The sequence below is a fragment of the Eurytemora carolleeae genome, unplaced genomic scaffold, assembly GCF_000591075.1.
Source record: "Eurytemora carolleeae unplaced genomic scaffold, Eaff_2.0 scaffold459, whole genome shotgun sequence".
Lineage (NCBI taxonomy): Eukaryota > Metazoa > Arthropoda > Copepoda > Calanoida > Temoridae > Eurytemora > Eurytemora carolleeae.
Genome location: NW_019396361.1, coordinates 19,373 through 31,866, shown reverse-complemented (window position 1 = coordinate 31,866; position 12,494 = coordinate 19,373). Strand labels below are relative to the sequence as shown.

Genomic DNA, 12,494 nt, shown 5'->3' with positions numbered 1-12,494 from the left:
TTAAAGTAATTGTTATTCTTTTTTTTGCTAAAAGTTGTTCTTTCTTAAAGGGATCATTCAAAAGTTTCAAGTAAACCTCCATTTAGAGAGTAAATTTGTTGTCCTGTTCAGATTGGAGTTTTCTAAACCTTTACCCGAGCAAAGTTGTGAGATTTCTTGTTTTTATAAATTTCAATTGCGGTTCAACAGTAGTGACTTGCGGATCTATACACAGAGTAAGCAAAGGAAGAATTTAGAAGAATTTATCTTTTTCCGATTAAACAAACATTAGTTTGTTCATAAAACCACTCAAAACTCAGTCTAAAGGGTTTAATATAACATTATTATTCGCAAATCCTTAAATTGAGGGTCATTTGAAATTTTTTACAATCTCTTTCAGATTTAGATATAGCAATTTTGTAACACTGTCCTAACTGTTGTGCCTAAATGTGCTTTAAAACCTGCCTAAATGTGATAAGATTATACACTGGAATAAATGTGCTTTAAAATAATGTCTTTTTTTGTGAAAAAGTTAGATAAAAAAGATTTAACATTACGAATCTATTATAGATAATATAAATACTATTTTAAGATACTATATATTTTAAGGGTGAAACCATTTTATCGAAAATGTCAAACAAACAAAAAAGTATACAACAAGTTAATTAAAAGCAAAATTCATTATAAAAAACATTTTAACAACTTTTTTCTCGATTAAATTTGTGTATTGATCTTTTCAAAAAAAATCTAAATGAGTGAAAATTATTTTTAAAAATTCTGTTGTACAGGGTTACCCACAAAGGATGAGACTTAAGAGACAATTGTACGAAATTTGTTAAGTCCGTTCTCTTACATTCAGGTTTCCTTGTTCCTTGTTCCTTGTAAGTCAAAACTGGATTATTTTCTTATTTTTGAGCTTAATCCTTTTGTTAATCCTTTAGTTAATCCTTTAGTTAATCCTTTAGTTAATCCTTTAGTTAATCCTTTAGTTAACTGTCAATTAACTCAATTGAATGCATAAACCAAAGATCAAGCTTCAAATACTCATATTTTTAGAGTTTTGGGTCGTCTTTACAGTCGCATCCTTTGTGGGCAACCCTGTACAAAAGAAAGCCTCTGGTACAAGATGTATTTACGCATTTTTATAAAAAATATATAGATACTATTTTATATATTTCAAGGGTGAAAGTAATGTGAAAATGTCAAATCCTTTTTGCCACAACAAAAAAAGTATACAATAAGTTAATTAGAAGCTAAATTCATTAAACAACAAATTTAAAATCAAATTGATACCAATCTAGATTTATTTTGGCTTCTTTTTGTCGCTTGCATTGTACACATTAGTGTATTACCTTTTCAAAATAAATCTTAAAAAGAAATGTTTTTAGTCCCCAGGACGTGAACGGGTTGTTTTAATGAAATCTCGGATTTTTTTCAATTGCGAAGATTTGGTGATGTATGGGTTTTTATTGATCTACCAGGGGCTGTAATCTGGCAGCACGTTCATCCATCATTATTCACTTGGATCAATCCACTTAGAGCGTCTTTCTTGTTGACTAGAAAGCACGCACAAAAATTAACACAAAGTTTCACCTTTATTAAATTGTTCTTTATATAATCTTATTTGCTTTGTTTTAACTATTGTCCCAGTAGTGTATTCAGTTGAGGGGAGAGGAGCAGCTCGTGCCCCTTCCACTCTATGAAAATTATTTTTTTCCTCCTAGATGTTTGTCAGCTTTTTAAGATTTTATTTTTTCTCCCAGATATTTGTCAGCTTTTTAAGATTTTATTTTTTCTCCCAGATATTTGTCAGCTTTTTAAGATTTTATTTTTCTACCAGATATTTGTCAGCTTTTTAAGATTTTATTTTTCTACCCGATAATTGTCAGCTTTTTAAGATTTTATTTTTTTGTCAGCTTTTTAAGATTTTATTTTTCTACCAGATAATTGTCAGCTTTTTAAGGTTTTATTCGCAGAATTGGATAAAATAAACATTTGTTAGGTAAGAATAAATTAAATATAGAGTGATACGATTATTAGACCTTGTACTGGTTCGGATCATGCAACTCTTCAATCCATGTGCAAAGAAAGGCTTATGCTTATTTTACTTTTTCACCCCCCCCCCCATGGCTTAACGGAGTGACCGGCAATGTATGGTAGATGAACTGAGAATGTAGTATTGTGGTGCATATTTGTTCAGTAAGAACAATTGAATATATTATATTGAATAAGAAATGAAAACGAAATATTTATTCCAATATCAGTTTTTTGAGAAAATTTCAATTAAGAAATATGTTCCTAAACATACAATTAGTTTACTGTAGAATTTGTTTTACATTTTTTAATTATTTAATAATTATTAAAACATCGATTCTCACTACGTAACCATCCAAATGGATGACTTTGCACGTCGACTTTGCGCTCAAACTCAGTAATTATACATCATTAAAATGTTTTAGATGTCTCAAATGAAAAGGGTTTCCAGAAAACAGTAGATTCTCTTGCGCAAGAGTTTTACGTTTTTGCACGAAATGACAATACGAAACCAGTCTTGCACAAAATTTTGCATTCATTAGAAATAAATAATTTTTTAACGAAATTGATGAATATAAAATTTAAGTAATAATTTTTGCATGATTTTGCGCATGAATACAAGGTCATAGTTTTTGCCGAAATTAGGCATTGCTCACATGATAACGAAAATTTGGAATTTGTATGGCATGTGGTGCATAAATACGAAAATAAGGAAAAAATGTGAAGAAAAAAACAATTCTTTCATAGCTTCATTATATTATTTATGAACAATAATTACTTTATTATCATATTCATAGTTTAGACACTGTTAAAAATTTTAGTTTTTTTTCATCAATAAAATTTGTAAGGATAAATATGTTTTGAGAAATCGCTAAAAAATTTGTGTAAAAAAAACCCTTTCATTCATTTCCTAAGAATAGCTCAAAATAACGAAATAGCAGGAAACAACGAATTACGCAAAAACCAAGATTTTCTTTAGAATTTGCGCGAAATAGCATTTGCGCATCAATGCAAAATTATATTGAAATTTTTTAATCAAAACGTAAGAAAATTTTTGCAAAATTATTGCACGATTTTCGTGCAAAAAGTGTCGATTGGAAACCCTACAAATGAATCCTACATCCTCAGTTAAACTTCCATACATTGCCGGTGTATTTTCCAATAGAATGTTATTCAAGCTCAAATTTTGTGTCAAAATGTTCTGAATCGATAATTTTTATTCATAAAGATATTTTATCGATAAAATGTTCTTTAAATCGATTATCTTCATTCATAAAGATATTTGATTAATAAAATCTTCTTAATGAATAATTTTCAATTATAAGGATATTTGGTTGATAAAATGTTCTAAATCGATTATCTTCATTTATACAGATATTTGATTGATAAAATGTTCTAAAACAATTATCTTCATTTATTTATATTTGATTACTAAAATGTTCAAAATCGACTATCTTCATTTATACAGATTTTTGATTAATAAAATTTTCTAAATCAATTATTTTCATTTATACAGATATTTGATTGCTAAAATGTTCTAAATCAGTTATCTTCATTTATGCAGATATTTGATTGATAAAATATTCAAAATGGTTGGGTTGGGACAAAACAAAAAAATTCATTAAGTCGATATACTTTAAAGCTTAAGAAGATCCAAAAAAGGAAAACTTTGATCCCCCAAATGTTGTGTATAAATAGTTAAAAAAAAGTTTTCACAATAAAAAAGCTACAGCCAACGCCCACAGCCGAATACCAAGAATATTAGAAACATTGCGAAATGAGTTGAATCGTTTATAAAAACTCATATTTTACGAGTACCCCGGTAATTCATGGCTTATCTATCTTTCTCCGTATCTTCACATTAATATATATTTAACGTAATGATTTAGGGGGAGTTCTGTTTTCAAAGCCACAAACTTATTTCAATACTTTGATTAGGCAGTTTATCAAGCTAGAACCTAGCTAGAATAGATTTATATACTTTAATCAGTAGTTTATCAAGCTAGACCTAGCTAGAATATATGTATATACTTTGAGCAGTAGTTTATCAAGCTAGACCTAGCTAGAGTATATTTATATACTTTGATCAGTAGTTTATCAACCTAGACCTAGCTAGAATATATTTATATACTTTGATCCGTAGTTTATCAACCTAGACCTAGCTAGAATATATTTATATATACTTTGATCGGTAGTTTATCAACCTAGACCTAGCTAGAATATATTTATATACTTTGATCCGTAGTTTATCAACCTAGACCTAGCTAGAATATATTTATAAACTTTGATCAGTAGTTCATCAAGCTAGACCTAGCTAGAATATATTTATATACTTTGATCAGGAGTTTATCAAGCTAGGCCTAGGTAGAATATATTTATATACTTTGATCAGTAGTTTATCAAGCTAGGCCTAGCTAGAATATATTTATATACTTTGATCAGTAGTTTATCAAGCTAGACCTAGCTAGAATATATTTATATACTTTGATCAGTAGTTTATAAAGCTAGACCTAGCTAGAATATATTTACATGCTTTGATCAGTAGTTTTTCAAGCTAGACCTAGCTAGAATATATTTATATACTTTGTTTAGGCAGTTTATCAAGCTAGACCTAGCTAGAATATATTTATATACTTTAATCAGTAGTTTATCAAGCTAAACCTAGCTAGAATATATTTATATAAACTTGATCAGTAGTTTATCAAGCTAGATCTAGCTAGAATATATTTATATATACTTGATCAGTAGTTTATCAAGCTAGATCTAGCTAGAATATATTTATATACTTTGATCATGAGTTTATCAAGCTAGACCTAGCTAGAATATATTTATATACTTTGATCAGTAGTGTATCAAGCTAGACCTAGCTAGAATATATGTATATACTTTGATCAGTAGTTTATCAAGCTAGACCTAGCTAGAATATATTTATATACTTAGATCATGAGTTTATCAAGCTAGACCTAGCTAGAATATATTTGTTTACTCTTTTATACTTATTTTCGTCAATATATTTATATATAATTTTAGCTTGGAAGCCCAGCCTTGCCTGGAAGCTAAACTAGAAAATTCAACCTTTTTAGTTTAGAATTTTAAAACCAAGACAAGAACATTCTTTAAAGGTCTCAGATCCAAAATTCGATGCGAATCGATCCCAAGGGGTTCATGAATTTTGATCGGACAAACAAACAAACAAACAAACGGAGATTACTACTTTATAAAGATATAGATTCATGCCGGCAGCAAACTCTGAAACAAATGTCGTCTTTATTCCTTCCCTCTAAACTTTCTCTAAAAATGTTTAGTTTGCTTTAGAAATATTTCAGTTTCAGATTACAAAATCTGAAACTTTAAGAATAAGAAGACGACGATTCCATTGTTTTCTGGTTCTCACTGTATATCTCACTGTATAATAAAAATTGATGGTTATTAAATCAAGTGATGATCAAAAATAACTTTTTAAAAGACATGTTTAGTCCCTTTCTTCTGAATTACATAAAGTTAAATTTTTTGCTGCTTTTTTTAATCAGTTTGCAAATTGAAAATATTTTTAAATTATAAAGAAAATTGTGTGGGAAAATGATAAATTTGGGACAATACATTATTTTATTCTTTTCCTTAAAATTTTCAGAAGAAACAACTTCAAGGTGGCAGAATACAGATTCAAGTTCAGTATGAATGAATCCACTCAGGTCAAAATCATTAAAAATTATAATTTGAATCATTTAAAAGAATATTTTTTAAATTATTAAAAAGAATTATTAAAATTTTTCAACTCTAAATAAGGTTACTCTTCCTGAGCTAGTTTTCTTCTTAAAATTAAACCATAGCTGCAACAATATATGGGAAACTTTATTTTTGTAATTTTTTTATCCCTAATCAAATAGTTTTAATGAAAGGATTTGTATAACATGTTGTCCGCTTGTTTACCAAATTACATACAGTGAAACCCTTAATAAAGAATTTATAAAATGTCGTATTCTTCACTGTCTGATAATGGAATGTTGCAGATATTTAGTTTTTTAATTAAATGATTATAAGGAACTCTTTAAAACTGTTCCCGCATATTCATGGCTATTTATTTATTTTCCCAAATACTGAAATTTACGTAATTAAGTATAAAACTCATTGAAAAATTGTCAAGACGACATTTGATAAATTCTTCCGATGTATTCGTTATTAAGGGTTTCACTGTATGTAGGGACAAATATAGTCCACCAAAAAAAAACCACAACATTAAAAACAAAACAACAAAAAAATAAGTTAAGAAATGAAATTTTCGTACAAGGATTTGTTTTAAAACTAAGAAGAGCTTTTTGACATTTTTCTTTTTCAGCGGATAGCGACCAATAAACAATCCCTGGATGATGCCTACAGTGCACCAGGTAGGGAATTGTCCACGATGGGTTAAACGTAAACCCACTATTTTGAGACTGAGATAATAGGTGATTAAATAAATAAAAGACATTAAAGGTTTAATTACTTTCAGTTTGACATTTTCCATTTTAAAACACGACCCTTTGATGAGTAAAACACGACCCTTTGATGAGTAAATAAGTTATAAACTTATTTACTCACTCTTGAGTGTTAAACAAAGCCAGGAAAGCAAAAAAGTTAAAAAGTGATTTTGCACAAATAATTAAAGTTTTTCTGACAGTGGTTGGCGATGACTATTTTCAAAAATAATGATTTACAAGAAATTTTCAAATTACAATAGTTTAAAAGTGAACAAGTGAAAAAATGGAATCAACTTGTTTAGTTTTGATATATTTATAAAGACGACATCACTGTGTGTCTGTCTTACAATACAAAGCAGGTAGTTTCCATTTAAACTCCGCACCTTTCACAGGTGTGGAGATGTTTTCCAAGATGAATTTATCAATATAAAAGTTATTGTATTGAGAGGAAACCTGAAACCTGGAACTGATTCCTCTCAATACACAACTTCTCTTTGCTTAAATGTTTATGCTGTTTGAAACCTTGGTAGAAATTAAAATATAATTAGAAAGTCGTCTTTATTGTATTGATATATACGACGACAACTGTGTCTTGAGATTGGATTAGAAATGCACCAGAATGAAAACAGAAAATTCCACAAAATATTATTTTTATTTTTATTTGTCAAAACGTATAAAAGGCTTGCAGAAAGATCAAAGACAAAAATAATCTTAAAATGTTAAAATGTTTATTTAAATTTCAGCTAACTATCTTGAAATATCTGTAACTGATGCTAAAACCTACGGGGAGGGAAGACAGAGGTTCACCGATTATGCAATTAGGTAATTAGGTAATTAGGTAATTAGGTAATTAGGTAATTAGGTATTTAGGTAATTAGGTAATTAGGTAATTAGTTAATTAGGTAATTAGGTAATTAGGTAATTATGCAATTAGGTAATTAGGTAATTAGGTAATCAGGTAATTATGCAATTAGGTAATTAGGTAATTAGGTACCATTTATTTTATCCTTCTGGGAAGGAACTGAGTTTTTGCCACAAACCGATTTTCTAATCTTTATGTCTGTGCAACGCAACGTGGTTATAGTGTATAGAGTGATGATGTACGTTAATCCTTTACTAATTTTATAGGCCATAAACTATAATGAGAGCGTACTGCATATTTGTTTATTATAAGTTGATTCTGGCCTAACTTATAGTATATCAATATTAGTAAACAGTTGTAAGTGTACAGTACAGCTAACTGAGCACACAGGTAGAGAACTATCATCCCTCCTGGTGCAACCTATAAGTGTCCCAGACCTTTTTTATTTAAAAATATTAATTACAATACAGCAAATGATAAAAGTTTGAAATAGGACAGGTTTGCACCAACAGCTTGGATTAGAAAATGCGAGTTTGTGGCAAAAACTCAGCTCCTTTTAAAAAATACAAAGAAAAAATCACGATTCAAAGAAACTATTTCATTTAATTCTTCCCCCAAAGAGTACAAATAAAAGATTTTATTAACTGTTTCAATTTTATTGAAAAATTTTGTGAAAATGTTTTCATGAACGAATCTTTTGGGACTTTTTGTGACGAGCAAAGTATGAATATAAATGTATTCCCATCGTCAAATTTTTGATTAATGATGTAAAGATGACAAATATTGATAACTAATAATCAAAAATCTTATTAAAAGTTTAAACATTTTTTAAATTGTCTTTAAATAATCCAAAGGGGCTATGCTGATTTTAGAGAGAAAAAAATGTTAAAAAAATTTACCTCTTTCCAGGTGACAAACACTTATCAATTTTGATTTTTTCTAAGACAAAAATGAGACCGATCCCCTTCAAAACGTATCATTCACTTTCATTAAAAAGAGGTTCTATGTGGTATCTATGCTCGGGTTCCATCCATAGATATCTTTGTTCGGGTTCCATCCATAGATATCTATGTTCGGGTTCCATCCATAGATATATATGTACGTTCGGGTTCCATCCATAGATATCTATAATCGGGTTCCATCCATAGATATCTATGTTCGGGTTCCATACATAGATATCTATGGTTCCATACATAGATATCTATGTTCGGGTTCCATACATAGATATCTATGGTTCCATACAGTTGAGTTCTTAAATATGAGCGAAGAGCTTTATTAGACACTAACTGAAGTGCCCGGCGTTACATAGTGGATTATTTTTTAAATCGAATAGAAAAAAAATTCGATTTAAAAAAAAATATTTTTGGAGAACATTTTTTTTAGCCTCTGTTTCCCCAGGGTACCCATAAGTTTCCTCAAAAATTTTAATCAATTCGGTCCAGCCGTTTGGTCAGCTATGTAAACATATATACATACATACACTGCACATCCTTACGTACACCCTTGCTTACATACATACATACATACATACGTACAACTATATGTATATGAGCTATAAGCTTTATTTTATGGTTATGTTAATTTCAGCACAAAAAAATGTTAATATGTTAATATGTTAATATGTTAATATGTTAATATGTTAATATGTTAATATGTTAATATGTGTTATAGTGTTAATATGTTAATATGTTAATATGTTAATATGTTAATATGTTAATATGTTAATATGTTAATATGTTGATATTTTAATATATTAATTTGTTAATATGTTAATATGTTAATATGTTAATATGCTAATATGTTAATATATTTCAGCACTAAAACTAATATACCCGTCTTCAAGATTAAAGAATCAACAGTGAGGCGACGATATTCAGACTTTAAGGTGAAATTTAATTATTTAAAAAATCAGGATGTAATTAATATATTTGTTTTATCTTAAACCATGTTTTATTGTACTAGCTGGAGAACCCAGCGTTGGCCTAGGTACTCACAGTTACCTCCACCGTTTACCCGCGCTTGGCCGTAAATTAAGATTTAAGCTTTTTTTCCATGTAAAATTCGACCCACTCAAATCAAAACATTTCCGTGGTTCTCCCGAATTCCCCCAATCAAAATTTGAGGCAAATCGGTCCAGAGGTCCTGAGTTATGATCGGACAAACAAACTTCAACAGAGATTACTACTATATATATATTTAGCTAGATACAGTTGTATACTAGTCGTGTACTAGTTTCTCAAAAATAATTTTAAAACACGCTCCACCGGTGTTTAACCTTTGAAGTCCTACTTTGGACTGTACCGACAATTTACAATTACAAAAGCGGCAGAAGAGTGTGAAAAGGAAATGTTTAATAAATGTCTATTTAAACAGAAAAATGTGCTGTGAAACCCCATAAACTGTAAAATACTTAAGTCAAGTCATGTTCTTATTTAGTCCAATTGAAATGCAACTGTGCAGGGTACACAGACCCTAACTTAATAAGTTGATTTTAAAAACTACTGGTGAAACTTTTAGCTGGATAAAAACAGCAAATCTATATATAAATTTGGCTTGTCTGTCTGTCTGTTTGTTTGTATCCAATAAACGTCAAAACGACTGAACCGATCGGGCCCACATTTTTTGTGGGACATCACGTGACCACAGGGAAGGTTTATGAATGATAAAAATTTTAAAAAATGTGTTTTAAAGGTTTTTAATTTTGTAAAAAAATTTAAATTCTTGAAAATCCGCGAATTTTTTCTTTCTTTGTTTAAAATGTAAACAAAAAGAACATGTTCACAATTTAAATAGAAGATGGGCGCGAAGCGCTCTAACAGCCTAGTACTACAAAAAATAGGACATTAAGGAAGAAATGGCTTTGTGAATATATTTTCTTAAATGTAGTGGTTGAGAGACGAGCTGGAGAGATCTGTTCAGATCACCCTACCAGGGCTCCCGGGGAAAGCTTTAACTAGGAATATTTTTATACTTTTAAAAATTTTGATTTCAAGAAAATAAATATTTTCTAGTCCTTTTATCCTTTCAACTTGTCGATGTAAGCCTCTGAAATTTTAAACTTTGACAATCCTATAATAAAATATAATAAAGATTGAAACATCAGGTTGCAAAGATATCAAATTTTAGAAAATATGAGTTCAAAAAGTGTTCTGCATGATTTGTAAAACAAATAGAAAAATATAACTGCAGACAAATTCCATTTGTGAAAAATGATGACGGTATTTTTGAAATAGAATTCATTGAAGAACGGAAAACAGGGTTAGAGGTAACAGTCCATTAACCCTCTTTAACAGACTCTTTTTTTAAATTAAAAATTAATGAGATATATCCCTATTTTTCACTGAAAATTGATAATTTCCATTTGTGGCGTCTCTGTAGAAATCAGCATGTCCTAAGATAAAAAGAAAAATATCCTCCTCACTGTTTACACAGATAGAAGTTTAAAGGGTATATATTGGAAATCGGACATGACACTCATTACATTGTATAAAAACCAGGGGGCGGAAACGTCATGTGTGTGTGTCTGTACCAAAAGAGTGTGTGTAAAGTTTACCGAACCGAAGGTGTGTACTGTAGGTATATAAAGTACATACGAATCTCGGTATTTGCACTTTCTAGGAGAATACATTTGTTTATTGATAATTGTTTACTTGAAAATAAGTTTAATATACATGTAGTAAATTATTCATGTATTTAAGTCAACACTATAAGCCAAATTTTCGTGCAAAGAATATATTTTGATTAAAGTTTACAGTAAACTAGTCGTTATTCAAGCTTGACAACATTGTTCTGCAATTTCCTTGACTGCAAATCATGTTGTGTGTCTGTACCAAAAGAGAGTGTGTAAAGTTTACCGAATTTGTCTGCAAAGCAGTGCGACTGGCTTTCTCATGGCAGACCAGCGCCATTTCTTTTCCCTTTATTCCTATTCCCTGATAAAAACCAAATTTGCTACAGAGCAGTGGTCGGTGATCAATATAATGAAGACGACTTTTTATTAATAATGCTTTGATCCTTAGCAAGCATTTATCAAATTACAAGTTTACAAGTAAACAAAAAGAAGCTGTTAGTTTACATGTTAATTGTTAATGATGTCTTTGCTGTTAGTTTACATGTTAATTGTTAATGATGTCTCTGCTGTTAGTTTACATGTTAATTGTTAATGATGTCTCTGCTGTTAGTTTGCATGTTAACTGTTAATGATGTCTCTGCTGTTAGTTTACATGTTAATTGTTAATGATGTCTCTGCTGTTTGAAAGCTTGGCAGAAATCAAAATTAAAATAGAAAGTCGTCTTCATTATCTTGACATATACAAGGACGACTGTATTCTAAAATTGCATCATTAAAGGAATTTAATAGATTGGCTTTATGAATAAAGAATTGACGTTATATTATTTAAAGTTTATGTTTAGGATTTTATAAATAAACTGGCTGGACATCCGCTAGTACAGAACGAACAATGTTTACATATGTTCCTCCTGGAACCAGCACTAGACAAGAGGAACTATGTTCCAGGAAAGGTTCCTCATTGATAGGAAACATAGTGGAACAATACACTATTCTGGGATAACAGAAAATATTGTTATGAATAACATATATATTTAAAATAAATTATGTTTTTCTGTTAAATTATGTAGAAATAGAAAAGGCAGAATTGTATTACACTAAAAAGAGAAAGAAAGACTAAAGGGGATAATAGTAACCACATCAACTATTAATTTGCAATGGCCCTCAGTTTAAGAAAAATCCATTGTATTTCCACCTGCCAAAACTGGACTCCCTTATGAGTATCTCTGAATTTAAATGTTTGTCAATATGGAAGTTAGCGTATGTTTGTACGAGGTGTGATCAATAACTTTCAATGAAAAAATTTGGGGTACTTTTAGAAGTCTCCGACCTGAATTTTTTTTTTTTAAGTTCAGCATATCTTTACCGGGTTATCAGACCTTTGTTGTAATGTAAGGAGCGTTCACAGCAATAACATTTTCTGTATAGTCTATGCTTGATCCATCAGAGTCTGTTTTAGACTTTAATAGCGATCAAAAGAAAAGACAGATCTAGTATTGAATGCATTTGAGATCCATAATTCTATGTCCTATGTCAGAGACTTTGGGACAAATTTGACCCGGATCTTTGTCATTTTCAAATCTTGCTTTACAAC

At 29.7% G+C, this 12,494-nt stretch overlaps 1 protein-coding gene and 1 long non-coding RNA gene across 2 annotated transcripts; both read left to right on the top strand.

The window, feature by feature from the left end:
• The first annotated feature begins 35 nt into the window (after positions 1-35).
• On the top strand, positions 36-491 carry LOC111701728 (uncharacterized). Its single transcript, XR_002765259.1, has 2 exons — positions 36-70; positions 380-491. It is a non-coding gene; the product is annotated as an uncharacterized LOC111701728 (long non-coding RNA).
• A 5,117-nt stretch (positions 492-5,608) lies between these two features.
• Positions 5,609-11,962, top strand: LOC111701719 (sorting nexin-3). Its single transcript, XM_023473124.1, has 7 exons — positions 5,609-5,705; positions 6,350-6,398; positions 7,214-7,292; positions 9,148-9,217; positions 10,219-10,289; positions 10,522-10,597; positions 11,746-11,962. Exons 1-7 carry the CDS (start codon positions 5,688-5,690, stop codon positions 11,863-11,865), a joined length of 483 nt encoding a protein of 160 aa, XP_023328892.1. The 5' UTR covers positions 5,609-5,687; the 3' UTR covers positions 11,866-11,962.
• The last annotated feature ends 532 nt before the right edge of the window (positions 11,963-12,494 follow it).

Excerpts from the sequence above, each read along its gene's own strand:
- LOC111701719 (XM_023473124.1), top strand. Across the intron at positions 9,218-10,218 it reads GACGATATTCAGACTTTAAG|TGGTTGAGAGACGAGCTGGA; the intron begins GTGAAATTTAAT and ends TCTTAAATGTAG. Across the intron at positions 10,290-10,521 it reads CCGGGGAAAGCTTTAACTAG|ACAAATTCCATTTGTGAAAA; the intron begins GAATATTTTTAT and ends ATATAACTGCAG.